The following is an 18713-nucleotide window of genomic DNA, read 5'->3' as shown; positions in this document are numbered from 1 at the left end:
CACTTTAAAAACACACACCTTCAATACATTCACTCCCCCTTAGGTCCTCACTAACCTCTCCACACCCTCCTCCACTGAAGATCATAGTCCACCTCCCTCATCCAGACGTGAGGATACAAACACTACTAACGCTCCGGCCTATGCACACATTATATTGACACCCTCTGCTACCTCATGCAGCTCCTCCCCTCAAACCCTTCCATCACTTAGCTCCGTGGAAAGGGACAGCGCCAACTCTCCTTCCTTTCTATTTACTGCACGGACAATCCAGTGACCGTAAGTAATAATGCTCGGGAACTCAACACCACTCCTCCCATTCCGATAGAACATCACCCCCTATCACTCTACTCCATCTCCTCTTCAGGTACTGCACAGACACCTTCTTCAGCCCTAACATCACACTGCTCGGCTTGGGGCCCTATTACCACCCCCACTGCCCATTCCTCGTTAATTGAAAACCGATCACGCCCGTCACCTAGAATCGAGGAAATAGGTAATAATTCTCCCTCCTCAGCACACACTACACCGCTATCATCGTCACTTCCACGCAATACTTCTAAGGGCCCTACTACTTCTACTCACACCCCTCTTCCCTCTCCGGAAGAAATTCGACCCAGCCAGGTACCCACTCTCAGTAAAAGTAAGATAAACAACCTGCCCACTCCAGCTCGCACTTCAGTATCATGCTCATCTAGAAGTTCCAGGAGAAACAACCTTAATTATACTCCCTTGTCCCCCACTTCCTTCCCTCCACACATCATCTACAGATGGATCAAGACTGTCTCAAGACCTCATACCACACATTTATAAACCTTCAAAAGGTTATCCTTTAAATCAAATCCATCCTACAAATTGCAGAAAAAGCGCTTACTACACTTAAATATCTCCAAAACTCTCTAAAGACAGCTGACAACGTGGCAAAAACTCTCCCCCTGCCTCTAGACAATCGATTTTTGCACACCCGCAATCTTTCCAACTCCATTACGGACCAGGAACTGCACTCTCTGTTAGGACTGTATGAATCTCCATCTGACCATATCCCAGATGAAGAGGAATTCGCTATCCACCCAATTTCCGTCAACCCTAGCAGAACCTCACAGCCTATCCAGAGAGGAATAATTCGGAATAATCTTCACTTTATAACCCCAATCCAAGATAACCAGGAGCCTAGTACAAAGAATCCCACAAACCAGATTTCCTGCCTCCTACTAAATTGCCGTTCAGTCCCTAAACACGCCTTTGACATTGTTGATCTCATCCTTAGCGCGAATATGGACATAATTATCCTCACGGAAACATGGCTCAAGGAATCATCCTCTCCATGCCATGACCTTCTGGTCTCCCCTGATTTCAACATCATTAGACTAGACAGACCTCACAAAATAGGCGGAGGCTTAGCCTGCATTCATCGCTCTATCCTCACCGTCTCAAAATTTCACGTGGAACCCCTAAACTTCTGTGAATACCTTGGGATCTCTGTGAACTCACCCCCTCAAATCACATATATTCTACCATCCTCCGGGGCAAAACATAAACTTCACGGAACAAGTTATGGAAATCATCACGGCAAACTCGTCCCCTCACTCAAATAACATCTTCCTGGGCAATTTCAATCTCCACTGAGAGAACAAACTGGAGAAGCAGGTCAACTTCCTTAAAACCTTCCTTGCTGACCACTCCATGGTCCAAGCTATCTCAGAGCCCACTCACTCAAAAGGTGCCACGCTAGACTGGCTCATCTCAAACTAAATACTATTGAATCGATCTTGATTACCCCCTGTGACTGGTCAGACCATCACATTATCGCATTCCAAATCCCCTCTTGGAACAAGAAAATCCTCCTTCAACAAATCAAACCAAGCAATTGATAAGAGACACTAAGAACATCAATTGGATCAAGCTAGCCTCACAATGTGAGCAGGCTCTTATCCCCCCAACAACATAGGTGATGTCATTGCCCCCACTGATCATAATGACTTCACGATGATCAAAATATTCAACCGAGCCGCACTGCCAAAACTCCAAAAAATACCACACAAGGACAAAGCCCCATGGTTTAGTGAAGCCCTGAACGAGGAGAGATGCAAACTCAGATCAACGGAACGGAAATGGAGGCTTCACCCCCCCCCAGTTGAAACTACTCCGAAAAGCAAGAAAATCTTACAATAAAAGTATTCTAAGATCAAAAAAAGACTTCTTCAAATCAGAACTAGATAATTCTAAAAACAAACCTAAAAAGCTCCTCGAAATTCTGAATCAACAATCGAACAAACTAGCCAAATCTTCACTCTTAACATCAACCTCACAGTTAAGCAGTGACGAATTTTCCTCATACTTCACGGCAAAAACAAATTCCCTCCAACTTGATCTCAAAATGGCTACGACTAACTTACCCACCCCTATGATCAGTCATACTAATAACTTGGTACTTAATAAGCGATCTCTACCCAAAAACAATTCCAACTGGTCCAACTTCAAATTTTATGATATCATCAAAATTCTGACAACTACTAAACTCAACAACCACTTCAACAACCCTGTCCCAGCAAAGTGCCTACCCCACATCTTTCGTAGCATAGCACCTCTCTGGACCAAGATCATAAATGCCTCGCTCTCACAAGGTCACATCCCCGACTGCCTAAAATCTGGTCAAGTTACTCCTATCCTAAAAAAACCGTCAGCTAGCAACTCCGATTCCAACAACTTCCGACCAATAACTAACATCCCTATGCTAGCTAAGGTCCTGGAAAAATGTGTTTAACAACAACTGAATTCTCACATCACAAATTTCAATTTACTGAAAACACACCAATATGGCTTCAGACCTGGCCGTAGCTCTTGACCGCAATGAAACATGTTTACTAATCTTGCTTGACCTCTCTTCAGCCTTTGATACGGTCAACCACGACAAACTACTAAGAAGACTAGAAGACAGGATGGACTTCTCTGGCACAGTCCTTCTATGGTTCAAATCCTTTCTGGAAAATAGAACACAATCATTCATGACCAACAAGATCCTTTCCCCATCCTCTCCTAACCTACTAGGAGTACCCCAAGGCTCTACCTTGTCTCCCACTCTATCCAATTTATATGTTGAACCACTTACTGAACTACTACAGCAGGGAAGCATCTCATACCACATGTACACGTACGACACACAAATTTACATCAAAATCACCTCCATTGAGAGATAAAGTTAATTACTCTAGCTCTGGAAAAAACGTACAATGGCTAACGACCAACTTCCTCAAGTTAAATGCACAAAAAACAGACTTTCTTATAATCTCCCCCCCAATAACTCACAAGAAATTAAGGAATTAACCAAATTGAACACTGCCTTGAACTGCACCCCAACGTTGGTGGACTCCACATTATCACTTGGGATCACTCTGGATAAAAATCTTAAAATGCAAGCTCACATTAACTTGATGGCTAAAAATGCCCTCTTTCACCTCAATTATCTAAGAAGAATGAAGCCTTTTATAGAGATCCCTGACCTCAAAACTACAGTTCAGCCCTTAGTCATCTCAAGGCTGGAGTATGGTTGCTCCACCCTCGCTGGGCTTCCTAAAACCTCTACCCCACCGCTAAAAGCCTGTCTCAACGCCGCAGCTAGACTCATTTCAGGATCAAAAAAATTCGATCACATATCGCCACAGCAGAAGGCACTTAACTGGCTCCCCTATGAAGCCCGTATTCACTTAAAGATTGCATTATTACCCAGAAGGCGTTACTCCACAATACCCCACAGTTCCTAGCCCAAACACGTACTCTATCTGGAGGAAACAGACATTCCAGGAGCACTGATAACCTACTCCTGAAACCCGCAAGGTTCATCAAGACCAAAACCTCCAACAGAGCATTCTCTGGAGCGGCGCCAAGAATCTGGAACTCTCTTCCACCATTCATCAGAAAAATCACCTCAACGTACCTCTTCAAAAAGGAAGCTAAATCATTCCTGATGAGTAAACTCCTACCGTAAATTCCGCACACTTACCAAGCCAGCCTCAAACTCCATCTCAATGACAACCCTGCTTCAATTACGATTTGACTCCCTATTGTAGAGTTGTTCTCTATTCCGTACCATGTACTTGTTACCTATTTTGCAATTCTCTATTATGTACTTGTTACTTATTTTGCGTTTGTTTTGATCGGTGTTATTTTCCTGCTCACTTTGTAAAGCGCTCTGTTACCCTATCCTGGGTCTGGTTTGCGCTATAGAAAACTCTAAAAAAACAAATAGATATATATATCCCAAAGCAAAGCGGTCTTGAAGGCGGCGCGCTCAGCTTCTGGTGCCAGCTTTAGGGTTTAGACCACATCCCTCATGATTATGTATTCCAGAAAAAAACAACCCTAAACTCTCGGAAGTTGGTTAAGGTAACTTTATTCATTTACAAATTCTAATTGCGTCAGACACCACAAAGCGTTTTGACAAATGTCTTCTTCATGGTGGTTACATCTGTTAACATTAATTGTCAATTATCACCTTTACTTATATGCAGTTGAAAGGCATGCTGGGAATTGTAGTCCAATCATAATTCAAACCTAATGCTGGCATCAGCAGCTTAGCGTACTGTGTTCAAGACCACTTTGGTATGGAATTCATCCCACCTATCCTGCGAAAAACTCATTACATCGGGAGTGCCCCAGGGGTCCATATTGAGTCCTTTGTTTTTTAACATTTACATGGCACCTCTTTTAGCTGTGATAGAATCACATGGGATTCTTGTCACGTCCTACGCTGACGACACTCAATTGGTCGTCACAATTGACAAGCAGCGGACCGACACTGATCTTCGGTTCAAAAACTGCCTTTCTGATGTCTTTAAGTGGCTAAACACTAACCATCTGAAATGCAACAGTGCTAAGACGGAAATCATCCCACTGGGTAAAAACCTTTCTTTCTGCCCGAAAGATTGGTGGCCCCCTGGATCAGAGGCCCCCCCAAGTGCAGTTCCATCAGCCAGAAACCTAGGCGTTCAATTTGACTCATCTCTTTCCTTTGATGACCACGTCAAGACCACTGCCGGTCGCTGCTTTGGATTAATAAAATCTCTGAAAACTTTTTTTGACTTCCTCCCAATTGCAGCCAGAAAGTCAGTCGCGGTAGCCCTCATACTCTCCCGACTTGACTACTGCAATGGCCTAATGGCCGGAGTGAAAAAATATACTCTCAGAAAGCTGCAGAGCATCCAACACGCTGCAGCTCGACTGGTCTTACAACTCCCCAGAAGGTCATCAGCGTCTGCAGCACTAAATTCGCTGCATTGGATGCCATTGCATAAAAGAATTCTCTTTAAACTACTACTCACAGTTTTCAAAACAATGCAAAATACAGGACCCCGCTATTTTGCAAAGCGTTTTATGCGCTACAACCCCCCGCGTTGTTTGAGATCTTCTGGGACAAATCTGGTCCTAATCCCCAGATTTAAATATAAGACCAAGGGTGGGAAATCCTTCAATGTTCTAGCCGCCAAAGCCTGGAACAATTTGCCTGTCAGTCTCAGATCCATAGATAATGAAAACAACTTTAGAAAACTTCTCAAGACATGGGTCTACCAACAACTAGACTCCTCTGTCCTGTCAGCCATCTAGTCTTCTCCATTACAAATCCATCCTTCTGTTATTCTCCGCAGCTTGCCCAGCGCCATGATGCTCCCTTGGGAGCGAACGTTAGCGCTTTACAAATGCACATAAATATCAAATATCAAATGTTAGCAGAAGCACCCGGCATGAAAAGAGACTTAAAATGTAATCACAGAGTGGCGAGGGGATACTAATCCCCTGCTGTGTCATGACGTGTAGTGTTCTTACCGGTTCTGGCATGTTGAAGAGATTCTGTGGACTTTGTGTAACACTTATATTAGGCTTATGGAATTCCTGTTGACTTTTTTAATCCATGGTGTTAGACCTGTCAACCATAGGGTGGTCTTCTAATAAACCTTTTGCCCTACTCCTCTATTTTTCCTGTTCTTATTTTTGCTAGCCTTACCACTGCTAACCAGTGCTAAAATACATGTGCTTACTCCATAAAACATGATAACATTGGTCTACACCCAATTCCCATATTTAATATGCTTATACATTCCTAGGAAAGTGGAACTAGTTGTACCTAGGGCTAGTGAAGTAAATGCTACTGGGGTGCCTGCAGCACTAATTGTGCTACCACTTAAGTAGCCTGTTGAATGTGTCTTAGCCCTGCCTTTGCAGCCTATGTTTGCTGTTTTAAACTGCTATTTTGACCTGGCAAAATAAACCATTACCAGGCCTAAACCTTTCTTTATAATAGAGGTGTTACCTCTAGGGTAAGTACTAGGTGGCCCATAGGAAAGGGTGCAGCATTTTCAAAAATGTGGGCATGTACAGAGGTGTTACCTCTAGGGTAAGTACTAGGTGGCCCATAGGAAAGGGTGCAGCATTTTCAAAAAGTTGGGCATGTACATTTAAGTTTTACATGTCCTTGTAGTAAAATATTTTTTACGTTTATTTTTCACCACAGCAACTCCTACCTCTCCCATAGGGTAACATTGGTTTACCGTGTTACGTTTAATAAGTGCTAGCTTTTAATTGGAAGCAGGTAGTAATGTTGAGTTTTGTGTCTACAGAATTATTAATTTTAAAACGTATTTTATGGTAAAGTCTAGACTGAATTGCCAGGCCAGGTCCTCCCTGGACCAGAAGCAAGCAGCCTGGGACCGGTTTCGGGGTATCAGCTAGGCTAGCTTGAATCCAGTGGCATGATCAGCATGGGACCCACGTCTGGGCATACCCATCCCACTCGGGGTGGTAAATGCAAAAATAACAATTGATAGAGGGAATGCCAAACAATGTCAAACATTCACCCCCCAATCATCTTGTTGTGTTTGCTACTTTCTTGTCCCAACCATTTGATTCCTGCATCCTGGGTCGCATGCCTAGGCTTAGCTGTCAGTTGGCCTTTGTGTATTGTTCCCAGACAGTGAGACAAAGGGGAAAAGGGTGTTGGCAGGGTGGATCATCTTGTATTTGAGATAGGGAACGCTGTCAACTACCACACTTGCACATCACAAAGGCTCTGCCTTAGCACACTGAAAAAGGGTTCACACTAGTCTTGTGCCCCCAGACAAGATAGGCTAGGGCAAGGAGTAAGAAAATTCCAAACACCTCTGGGGGTGTAAACCTCCAGAACCTTCGCCTACTAAAAGATGGCACCAAGTGTACATATTTGACCCTCAGACACAACTCTTCAGTACACCTCTGAACCTGTAGAAGACTCAGAAGCACTGCTGTTCTGCTCTGCTATGAGAAGGACTCCTACTTTGCTGCCCTCCAACTCTGCTTTCCTCCTGCCTGCTGCCTGAGTGAAAAGGACTGGACCTACATCTTGAACCCAGGACCACCAGACTTCAAGGGCTGGTTGGCTGATCTCTTGATCAGGGCATCAGGGACAGAAAAGGCTCCAACCACTGTGTACCCAGAATCTGGTCTCTAAGCTTAGAGTCTGGTCCCCAAGGAGCACCACCCTAGTGCTGGTCTTGGAAGTGGGACTGTCAGTGCTCTGCTAGCCGAGCTGTGGTCTCTTGGACAGAAACAATGAAGCACAATGCATCTCCTCGTAGGTCTGTATCTGAATCGCTGCTGAGCAACGCATCTCTGATGCACTACAGCTCATTGGAACTACCACTGCACAGTGCATCCCCAAAACAGGACATAGCATCGCAAGCCTTGGTCAACGTCATCCATGACAATGATGCAGGACCTTGCATTGCAAGCCTCGTCAATGACTCCCCGTACCTGCCACAGTTCCACACATCATCGATGCCAGACTTCGCATTGCTGCTGCAGCTCATCAGAATAAGAGCTACACAATGCATCCGTGAGGTGGGATTTCAGCACACCCTGCAGCCAAGATTTAAGGTAATTTGTTCAGCGGAACTAACTAGGTCCCTGTATGCAGCTCATGCTCCATTGCAGTCGGCCTGAACTTGTGACTTTGCCCAGGTCCGGTGCAACCTGATAACTACAGTTGGCATTCTGTGCTTTTAGGCCCTATTTTCACTTACATCTTTAAAATTGCATATCTTCAGTATTACTGATTGTGTTTTTGTTGTTCTGGTCCTACATAATGTATTAAATTTCACTCTAAAGTGGTGAGAGATGTTTCTTGTGTTATGTTTTCTCTTTATTACTGTTTGAAGTTCTGCATAAATACTTTACACATTGCCTCTAAGTTAAGCCTGACTGCTTTTGTGCCAAGATACCAAGGGGCAGATTTACAAGCCCCTTGCGCCTCATTTACGCCGCTGTTGCGTCAATTTAGTGACGCAGCGGCAGCGCAAATCCTGCTCCATGGTGCAGGGGTACTTACAACATGACGCATCTGGGAGATGCGTCACGTTGTAAAGCCCTGCGCCACATGTAGGCGTTCCTGTGCAGGGGGGGGGGGGGGCGTTCCGGCGCAGGAACACCTCCTAAAAGTGGCTGAGTGAAATCTACAAGATTTCACTCAGTCACTTTTAGGCCCATGCTGCGTCAAAACCCTGCGCCTGCTTGTAGCAGGCGTAAGGGTTGACGCAGCATTAACTAGATAGGGCCCCCAGAGCATTGCTGGAGCTGCGTCGCGCTTGCAACGCAACTCCAGTTATTGTAAATATGCCCCCAGACGTTTAAGCATTCGCTAATTTGGGGTTTGCTTGTGACTTCACCCAGACTGGAATTGTGTTTGCTGCTTCAGTAGGGTTTCACTCCCACCAAACATTAACCCAATTTCCTATACATGGCATAATGTTTAGTATTTTTATCCCGTATAAACTGCCTATCCAAGCTTATAAGGCCTTCAAGGACCTCCCTTATAATTAATGAATATTGACAATGATTTTTACACACTTCGATACAATATATTTTACATACGTTCTCCAAAGTACTTGTCAGACAGAAAATGTAATCAAATTTCATTCCACCGGTCACAAAAATCACAATTAAATTTTTATTTAATAACAATACAAAAATGTCATTCAAAAAAAGGGTTCCAAAGGAAATCTTTTGCACATACAACATAATTTGTTCCTGTTTTTTGTGGTATAATGAGGTTTCACTATCTCTATCTTGAATATAAACTTTAGTTTTCCTGGATACAAGCAGGCCTTTTAATAATGTATTCAAAAGAGGGATAATGTTTTCAACCTCCATAACAAGTGTGTGGATATTTGGGGCCAAAAACAAAGAAAGAGATCATCTCCAAATGATTGCCCAGCTCAGCATATTCATGGTGAGTGAGTTGAATTGGCCTTCAATTTGACCCCTTATGAATGGCTTCCAATGCCTGAGTACACATGGCCTATGATAAAGAGCAGTCCTACTTGAGTCCCTTGGTAGCATTCACAGTTCCCTGCTTGTGTGTCTTCTGTGGAGCTCCTATGCCCATCAGCAGCCTCCTGACATGCGCAGGAAGTAAGTGACGCTACTGCTTTACGGGTTCCAGATCCATTTAGGTGTACTTATGCAGGCGTGCAGCGAGTTAGGGGTCCAACTGGGGAGTCCACTGAGTGGAGTTACTCTCTCTGCTGGACTAATTTTGGTGTGCCTCATTCTCGACAGCCAGAGCCATTGCTGTAAGAGGCGTGGTCTTTCCCCCGCCGGGTCATGTGCCACAACCTGAGAAGCTCTGCCTCATCGACCACACAGCCTCATTTCAGTTCACCAATCTCCAGCTTTATTTGATGAAGTCACTTTGTTTCCTTATCATTTGAATCAGTGAGGTGTCTTCCATTTGAATTATAAATTGTTATGTTCTTCTTCCCAGAAACATAAAGTTTATATTTGAGAAGTACTTCAAGATGGTGTAAGAATCAGATCACACAAAAAAAACTAAAAAGTGTGATTTTGTGAAGGAATCAGTGGAGTATATTTGGATTTAATTTGCCAAGTGGCAGACTTGCATGGGGTTTTACATAACATAACTGAAGTAGGAAATGGCATACTCCATCAACTTGACATATTGGAGAATATGATTCTTACAAATTTCAGTACTAAATTGACAGTTGGTCTCTCACTTGGACTTAGCTTCAGGCCTGTCACTTACGACCAAAAACAACATCATTGGTGACTGTTCAAGACACCCTAAGCCACTGTTGCACCTGGCATGGAAAACTCTTTCTACCCCAGAGTGGCAATCTCTAATTCCAAAAGTCTGGAGAAGCCTAAATAATATGTCAAACTTCCGAAAGATGGAATTACAGCCCCAACCTACAACTTCAAGTGCATGTGCTGTAGCCGCTGGTGGCCAACAGTCGGGTCACTTGAAAGTCAGAGGAATATGACAGAGTCCCTCTCGGCTGCTGCCGGAGCTCTGTAGCTGGGTCAATATAAAACAAAATCATTGACGTCTTTAACTTATGAACACCCAGGTAATCCTCCTCCAAAGAACCATCTCTTTGGAAGTCTATTGAAGCTAATGTTGGGACAATCCTTCCAAGGCAACTTTATTGACATCAGTTACAGATCTATGGAGGTTATGTTTAAGGTTTGCACATTGTGCAAAGCAATGCAAATCTGTGTAAGGTGATGCAAAGCATTGCATCATTGTATTGCCATTAAATAAAATCCTAAAGGTGCAGCGCCCAGATGTCCAGAGCTGCCCATGTGTCCCTCCAACAGCTTAGTAAATAACTCACCTGCAAGTGTTGAAATTATGATTGAAATTATGCATCAACTTCAAACTTATAAAATTATAATTACATTTCAAGTAAGAGGTAAGATGCAGAATGGTATGTGGGTCATTGGGTCCATGGTGATGGCTGTCACTACATAGACTCAAATCAAAGTACAGGTTACAGATATTATCCATTTTTCCATGGCACCTTTAGAAGTTACACAGTGGCAGGACCTTCCAGCTTCCCATGTGTTACTCTTTCATGCAAACTTTTCATAAATTAAAAGAAGACACAGATGCAACACTGGTAGGCCTCCATAGCCAAGAACATTTATTCTAGCAGTCTAGCTATAACATGGATCAATGTGTGGTCCTCTGCAACATACACACATGAGGCCCAAGCAAAGAAATAGCCACTGCACCTCTCAGTCAAGATCATGTAAGGGCTTTGCAGATACATTTTAACATTTGCTCCCAGTGTACTGTGCTTTGTTCAAGAACGGACAATCGCTAAGAGGCAAAACAAAGATGCATCTTGTACAATTAACATATAACATATAGGGTGTGAGAGATATTATGTTGTATGAATCTGGTATCATTCAAAATCCAAGCCCACCTGTGACATTGCTGATTTCTCCTTGTGAACATGGGACACAGTCAAAGCAGCACACAGGCTCCCCCTCTCTAGCAGCCTTTCTATATCCAGGGGTACAACTCTCACTGCAGACAGAGCGGGGAACCTGAGGAAGGAACAGAGAGAGAGTACTAGTGACTAAGGAAAGAAGAAAGTGAAGGATGAAGAGAGAGAGTTTTATTAGTAACAATCACAGATGACGGGGGAGTAGAAGAAAGAAACAAAAGTCATTAAGCATATGATAGCATTGAGGCGGTGTGATTTAGCTCCCTAAGATAGTTGGCAGAAACTAGAGTAGCTCACAATCACCTATCACCTATCCTGCACTATTCTGTCTATTTAACAATATAAAACCCACATCCGGCTGCTCCTCGGCATTGCTCATCTGCTGGTAATGAGATCAAGCATTGTGGGGATGGCTGGGGGCATCTCGAGCCAGGTGAAAGGAAGCTAAAACACGAAGGCCAAGAAGACAGCATCCTGGCATACCAACGGAGGCAGAGCCAGTGGGAACCTGAAAGTCGGCGGCTGATGTATGCTGAAAACATGGCCCAGGAGGGTGGCTGGTGCCCTGCTGTGCAAAATGGGGAATGTGACAGAAAGAGGTCCACTTCTGAAGCAAATCACCACAGCAGAGAGGCAGAGCTGCAAAATATTGAAGAACAGGCACTGGAATGCAACCATATGGTGAGCCCTAAATGTCAACAAATTTCACTCTATGCAGGCACCACCACTGAACTCATGCACAGACTCCAGATGATCCAGAGCGTAGCCACCAGACTTATTCTCGACCTACCCAAGAGAACCCACATCACCCAGCACTTGAAGGACCTCCACAGGCTCCCAGTCTAGAGGAGATATCAGTTAAAGCTCCTGACACACGGCTACAAAGCCCTCCATGACCAAGACCCCCCTACATGAATCACATCTGCACTTCCACTGAGCCACCCAGAAATGTCCACACAACACACCTTGCCGTTAAACAGATCCCACGCATACACCGCACCAGAGAATGATCCTTCTCCTATCTTGCTGCCAAAGCTTAGAACACCCTCTCCCTTCACCTCCGCACCTCGCCCTCACTGACCGACCTCAGGAAGGGGCTCAAGAACTGGCTCTTTGACTGAAACCTACAGCAAGTGCCTAGATACCCTCATGGGTGACAAGTCAATCTTTATAAATCCCACCTTAGTGATTGAACATAAGGAGGGGGCTGAGTTTGGCCTTGGGGCTGGAGAAGGATGAATGCCCCCCGTTGGGTCCAACTGGGCAATGGAACCCAGACAAATACTCCCAAGCAGAGGCCTTAATGGGTACCCAAGACCTCACAGGAGCAGTACCCATGAGTAAATTCCTTTACCCTGGTCCTAGCTTTAGCCCAAGGTCTGAAGTGATATTGCGGACAGCACACATATCCATTACTGTGCAACAGCCAACAGGATGACTGCTGCTGATTCCGCTAGATGGCCACCACGAAACACACCAACCCACTGGCTGCCTCAACAGGTCCCAACCCGAGGGATGGCAGGCCTGACCACACATGGTCAGTACCCACATGGGAACCTCCCAATCTCTAGAAACTTATCATGGCCAGAGTCAAAGTCCCCCGGAAAAAAACCAGGGCATACTGCTCAAGTTTGCCTACCCAGCAGATAAATCGTCAGACACCGTGCTGGATACCACACTGGGCATTGGAGATGGGAATAATGGCACTACAACCCACACTGCCATGTAGCGTCATGCCATCAACCAGTCATGGGAGACATTAGAGGACAAGATTGACTTGGTGGGTTCCATGGACAGAACCGCCAAGGCCAAGGTCATCAGGGACCATGGTGATTGACATTCCATGTACGATCTCAAAAGTCTCCTCCATCTCCACACAACGGGCCACAAGAGTGGACAATGCCCAAGGAAGACTCAGGAGAAATAACCTCCACCTGGTAGGGCTTCCTGCAGGGCTACAATTCTTAGACCAGTGGCTTTGCTCACTAATTCAAGCTCGTTCCTTGTCCTCATTCTTCATCATTGAAAGGGCCCACATATCCCTGGCTCAACAACCACTCCGGTCAAACCTCTACTAACCTGCACTCGCATTAACTTGATAGACACCAACCTACAGTATGACTGCACACAAGAATACTTAATGTATTAATCCTATATGATAATGATATTTCTGAACTTCACCAACCTATTGAAACAACGGAGGTAGTCTTTCATAGAAGCCAGGAAAAAACTGTGCATTCTCAATATCTGCCACATACTGTTGTATCTCGCCAAATTCCAGTCAAATATCAAACAAGTACCCTCTTCATCGAGACCCTGAGGAAGGGTTCCAATGGACAGACCATGGAACTCCTGTGTGGCCACACATCCTGACCCAGCTTAGCTGGGGCCTCTAATAAGAACTCCACACAATGGTCTAGACACTGGAAGCTCATCAGTAACTGTTCTTGGTCATTCTGGAGAAACACAAAATCCATGAGGGGTGCATTGCCGGGGGAGTGATGGAGGGGCAAAATTGACCGGTGCTGGAATACTACAGGGGGTTATGGGGAGATCCAGCCCGTCAGATAGCATGGGCCCTTGATTGATTTGTTTCTCCCACTTAGGAGGGAGCTATTGCAAGTTCCGGGCTGGGAACCACAGGGCCCAAGGGACCCCTCTATCTCAATTCACCTTTAGCCAGCCTGCTCAATGAAGAGCATAAGTGACAAATTATAGGCATACAGAGACAGAGCGGTGATGGCACCCTGCTCTGGTGCCAAGTACACACTTCCTCCATGAGCTCATAGCCTCAAGTGTCGACATAGGACTCTTAACACTGGGGTATGGGTATAGGTGGCAATTTATCTGGATGGACTTCAGTTGAGCCATGGCAATCCTGTTAGCCCATTGGCACTTGGAACTGGTCTGCTGTGTGACAGGTACTTCATGTTACCAAAGTATAGGGTGGGTGGGAATGGGTAGTTGGCATTGATATCATTATTTTTTACATTATTACCACTAAAACAACTCCCATGGTTACCGGCATCTACCCCATACAAGACATTTACTCACCCGATGGCAGACCCCAATAGAAAAGTCCTGAGGGGCCAGAACAGATAATATCCTGGAGCATCAATGGTCTAATTGACAAGATCAAAAGAATGGCAGTCCTCTGGGCTGCAAAAAGAGCACAGTCTGACGTGCTGTGCAACCAGGAGACTGACTGGCTGGGCAACAAAGTTCCCTTCCTAGTACACTGCGGCTCACTCAGGCTTTCCACTCTGGTTTTACAAGAGTATCTAGAGAAATAGCCATCCTGATTCAAATAACCCTTCTCTTCATGGTTACAAAGGAATGGAGGGGTCAGAGGTGGAGAAACATGGCCATCACTCACTTCTTGTATGGTGACCCCCTGACACTAGTAAATGTCTACCCCCCTTTCACATCTAGAATACTTTACAGAGCCAGAAAACAGATGCACAGTGTGACGGCGCACCCATACTGACCAGAGGACCTTTGGACCACTTCCAAGTAGTCATTTGTATGACAACAGGACACCACCTGGGTCCCCAATGATGGAGACTGACCTCACCAAAATATGCACAACACACATAGGAGAGATCATTGACTCCTACTTTACCCAGAATCTTAGCGCTACGGACTAACCGGGCATCCTATGAAAGGCATTTAAAGTGACCCTTCAGATCTGTAGTACCAGATTCTTGATCTGGAAATGTGTTACTTAGACAACACATAACCGAGGCTCCACAGACACATGACTCACACATAAACTCTCTTAAAATACACAATGCTAGATGAGGTGAAGAATATGTGGCTCACTTCACAAACACATCTCTACCAATAGGGAGACAAGGCAATCAATCTCTTTCATCGTCTCTGTTTCAACATACAACAGTGAACCTCTATCACATGCCTGTTGGATTTTGATAGGTCAAAAATTACTAGCAACTAAGCTATTGTCACCTACTTTGCGCAATACTACTCTGAACAATATACAATAAAATAAGTGCTACCCCAAGAGCAGATTAACTGGTTTGTGTAAGAGCTAGCGATGAGTGTGGAGCAATCTCAACATTTCAGAAAGTATCACAGACTGGAAGCTCAACACTGGAGTTTCAATGATGTCAGATATCAAGGAAAGAAAGAGAAGAAAGACTAAGCAGCAGTGATAATGGCCGTGGACGGCTGATGGAACAGCCTGTTCATCGGTGTAAGGCTTACCCCACTTCCAAGGCCCCATAAGATGGCGGCCATGTTGACAGTGACTTGTTTCCCTTCCGGAGCTGTAGTGTCAATTTTCCCAACCTTTACAAGTTGGAAATCCCCGCTTTCGGATATTTGAATATTCAGGATATTGAAAGAGGTGTGAGCGTCTCCATTTACATCAATAAAGATTTCTTCATCATTCTGATCTTTAAATTTGATATTTCTCAGGTAATGAAGTAACTAGAAAATGATAAAAAACGAGGCACGTTAGTAGAAATGACTGAATTCACTTGTATTTCCTTTATGAAGCTTCGACCTGCCCCTCGCAGCTGTGTCCAGCACTATCCTCTGTACCCTATGGGGTGAGAGAGGAGCCCTGGATGGACAGGGTGCCTGGGTGGGAGCCCTGGGTGGGAGAGGAGCCCTGGTGGAAGGGGTGCCTGGGTGGTAGCCTTGGGTGGGAGAGGAGCCCTGGGTGGACGGGGTGCCTGGGTGAAAGAGGACCCCTCTTTGGGAGCCCTGGGTATGAGAGGAGACCTGGGTGGGAGGGGAGCCTGGGTGGGAGGGGATCCATGGGTAGTAGAGGAGCCATGGGTGGTAGGGGTGCTCTGGGTGGGAGGGGAGCCTGGGTGGGAGGGGAGCCTTGGTCGGAGGGGAGCCCTGGGTGAGAGCCCTAGTTGGCGGGGAAGCCTTGGGTGGGAGGGGAGTCTGGGTGGGTGGGGAGCCCAGGTGGGAGAGGAGCCCTGGGTGGGGGGGAAGGCCTGGGGGGGAGGGGAGCCCTGGGTGAGACCCTAGTTGGCGGGGAAGCCTTTGGTGGGAGAGGAGTCTGGGTGGGCGGGGAGCCCAGGTGGGAGAGAAGCCCTGGGTGGGAGGGAAGCCCTGGGGGGAGAGGTGACCTGGGTGAGAGCCCTGGGTGAGAGAGTAGCCCTGGGTAGGAGCCCAGGGTGGGAGGGGAGCCCTGGTTGGGGGCCCTGGGTGGGAGGGGAGTCCTGGGTAGGTGAGGAGCCCTGGGTGTGAGGAGAGCCCTGGGTTGGAGGGGAGCCCAGGTAGGAGTGGAGCCCTAGTGGGAGAGGAGCCCTGGATGGGAGGGGAGCCCAGGGTGGGAGGGGATCCCAGGTGGGTGAGGAGCCCTGGGTGGGAGGGGAGCGCAGGTGGGAGAGGAGCTCTGCTGGGAGAGGAGCCCTGGGTGGGAGAGGGGCCCTGAGTTGGAGAAGAGCCCTGGATGGGATGGGAGCCTTTGGTGGGAGGGGAGCCCAGGTGAGTGAGGAGCCCTGGGTGGAAGGGGAGCCCTGGGTGGGAGGGGAGCCCAGGTGGGAGCAGAGCCCTAGTGGGAGAGGAGCCCTGGATGGGAGGGGAGCCTTGGGTAGGAGGGGAGCGCAGGTGGGAGAGGAACCCTGGGTGGGAGCGGAGCCCTGGGTGGGAGCCCTGGGTGGGAGGGTATTACAGGTGGGATAAGAGCCCTGGTGTGAGAGGAGCCCTGGGTGGGAGAGGAGCCCTGGGTGGGAGGGGAGCCCTGGGTGGGAGCCCTGGGTGGGAGGAGAGCCCTGGGTAGGAGATGGGCCCTAGGTGGGAGGAGAGCCCTGGGTGGGAGGAGAGCCTAGGTGGGAGAGGAGCCCTGTTCAAGCACCGGTAATAACTTCTAGCGCATTGGGTGGGTTCTTCGGGTCACTGAATTTCTATTTTCTATTTTTCTATTTTTAATGTTTGTAAAGCGCTCGATTGCCGTGGCGTCTTGGCGCTAGTGTGTGTAAATCCAAATCCTGAAAGCCACAACCTGTGCCAGCCTAAGTTACAAAAAGCAGCGTCTTCAGGCTCTTCCTAAACAGCCTCCTGTTTGGTTGAAAGCTTAATGCTCTGCCTATTCGCACAAAGGTGACATAATAACAAAATGATCAGCCAATAGCGGGGACTAATACAGGGCTATATTTCATGATAGGAGGTTTCACTGGACTCATAGGGGCTTACACTTCCATTTTTTTAATGACAATATTAAATTTGGGTTAAGTGAAATGGCATCAGTCGTGCTGGTGAAGGGTCCGCAATTAATTAACTTCTATTTACTCCCTGAAGGAGGTCCAGGAGCAACAGCAAAAGTGATTTAGTTCAATTTTTTTTAAACTATATGATTCAGGTGGTGATCCTTTGCTAAGGTTGTTGTTATGTAACAAAGGCCGGGACCAAACAACACTTTAAACACAACTGCCTTTTTACTGAATTAACATTTTTATTAAGATTATACTCTTGATTTTATTCTGAATTTGTAGTGATTGTAATTAGTCACATAATCAACTTGTCTACATTAGTGAATATTGAGACATGCATTAACCCTGCTCTTGACCAGCTCATGGGAGAGGCTCTGGACTGAAACTAAGATATCTGTAGGATCCCAGCAGATCCTATCCACGGTCAGCTGGACTCAGAGGAGGCCTCAGTGGTCTCACCACAGCCTCTTTGGGACTACTCTGGACCATATGAAAGATGGTCAGAGAGCAATTGCTTTTCTCTTGATGTATGTGGAAAATATATAACAAAAACTCAATTTCTGGTTTCACCTTCCAAATAATGGAGTGCCCTGGATGGGTGAGTGTGGGTCAGGTCCATTTCATACTGTTAAATGGTGGCCTTCTTTCCTTCTAAATTAGCTTGCACATGTCTGTGTGTGTTTATGTGGCCCCAAATACCTTAGTGCTAGCACTAAGCATGTTCTGATCCAATCAAAGGGAATAAGCACATCTGAGCTGTGGGGCTGGGCGGGAACTCAGGAGAGGTTGACATTGAGGGAAGGACAAGAAGGAAGAGAGAGACTATGAGGGAGGAAAGGGGCATGACAAGTAGCAGGGAGAAGGGGAATATTAGGATCAAGAGGAGAGCAGGCAGGGATTACCAGGCCTTCTTCGTAGTTTTATAGCCAGGAGGTTACTTATCGGTTTGGTGCTGCTTAAAGAGCAGGGTTTGAGTTGTTTTCTGAGGAATAAAAGAGGTTTTGCTTGGTGGCTCTCATTTGGGATGCTGTTTCAAATTCATGGTTTGTAGTCTGAGAAGGCCTGTCAAATGGGCATTTCTTCTCTGCCGATTTTGGACTCAAGACTAGAGATGCTACTATTGCATGACTTGTGTTTTCGCGCCCTTACGCCATGATTATCCTGGCCTCTTATAATGGATTTCCATTGTTGACAGATTGCAGCATAAACATAGCTTTCAAGTAGACTTCTAGCTTTCTTGCTGTGTGAG

General features: G+C 46.1%; 1 protein-coding gene across 1 annotated transcript in view; it reads right to left on the bottom strand.

Moving 5' to 3' along the window:
- LOC144772137 (extracellular calcium-sensing receptor-like) overlaps window positions 1-18713 on the bottom strand; it is a 46661-nt gene that overhangs the window by 12871 nt on the left and 15077 nt on the right. Inside the window, exons 3-4 of the mRNA XM_078656293.1 lie at window positions 15498-15722; window positions 11250-11373 (exon numbers count right to left, since the gene is read on the bottom strand). Of these exons, the coding sequence (XP_078512419.1) occupies window positions 11250-11373; window positions 15498-15722 (349 nt within the window). The remainder of the gene's footprint in view (window positions 1-11249; window positions 11374-15497; window positions 15723-18713) is intronic.

The sequence above is a fragment of the Lissotriton helveticus genome, chromosome 8 (assembly GCF_964261635.1).
Source record: "Lissotriton helveticus chromosome 8, aLisHel1.1, whole genome shotgun sequence".
Classification (NCBI taxonomy): Eukaryota; Metazoa; Chordata; class Amphibia; order Caudata; family Salamandridae; genus Lissotriton; species Lissotriton helveticus.
Note: the sequence above shows the minus strand (reverse complement) of the source record. Positions and strands in the feature narration are given on the sequence as shown.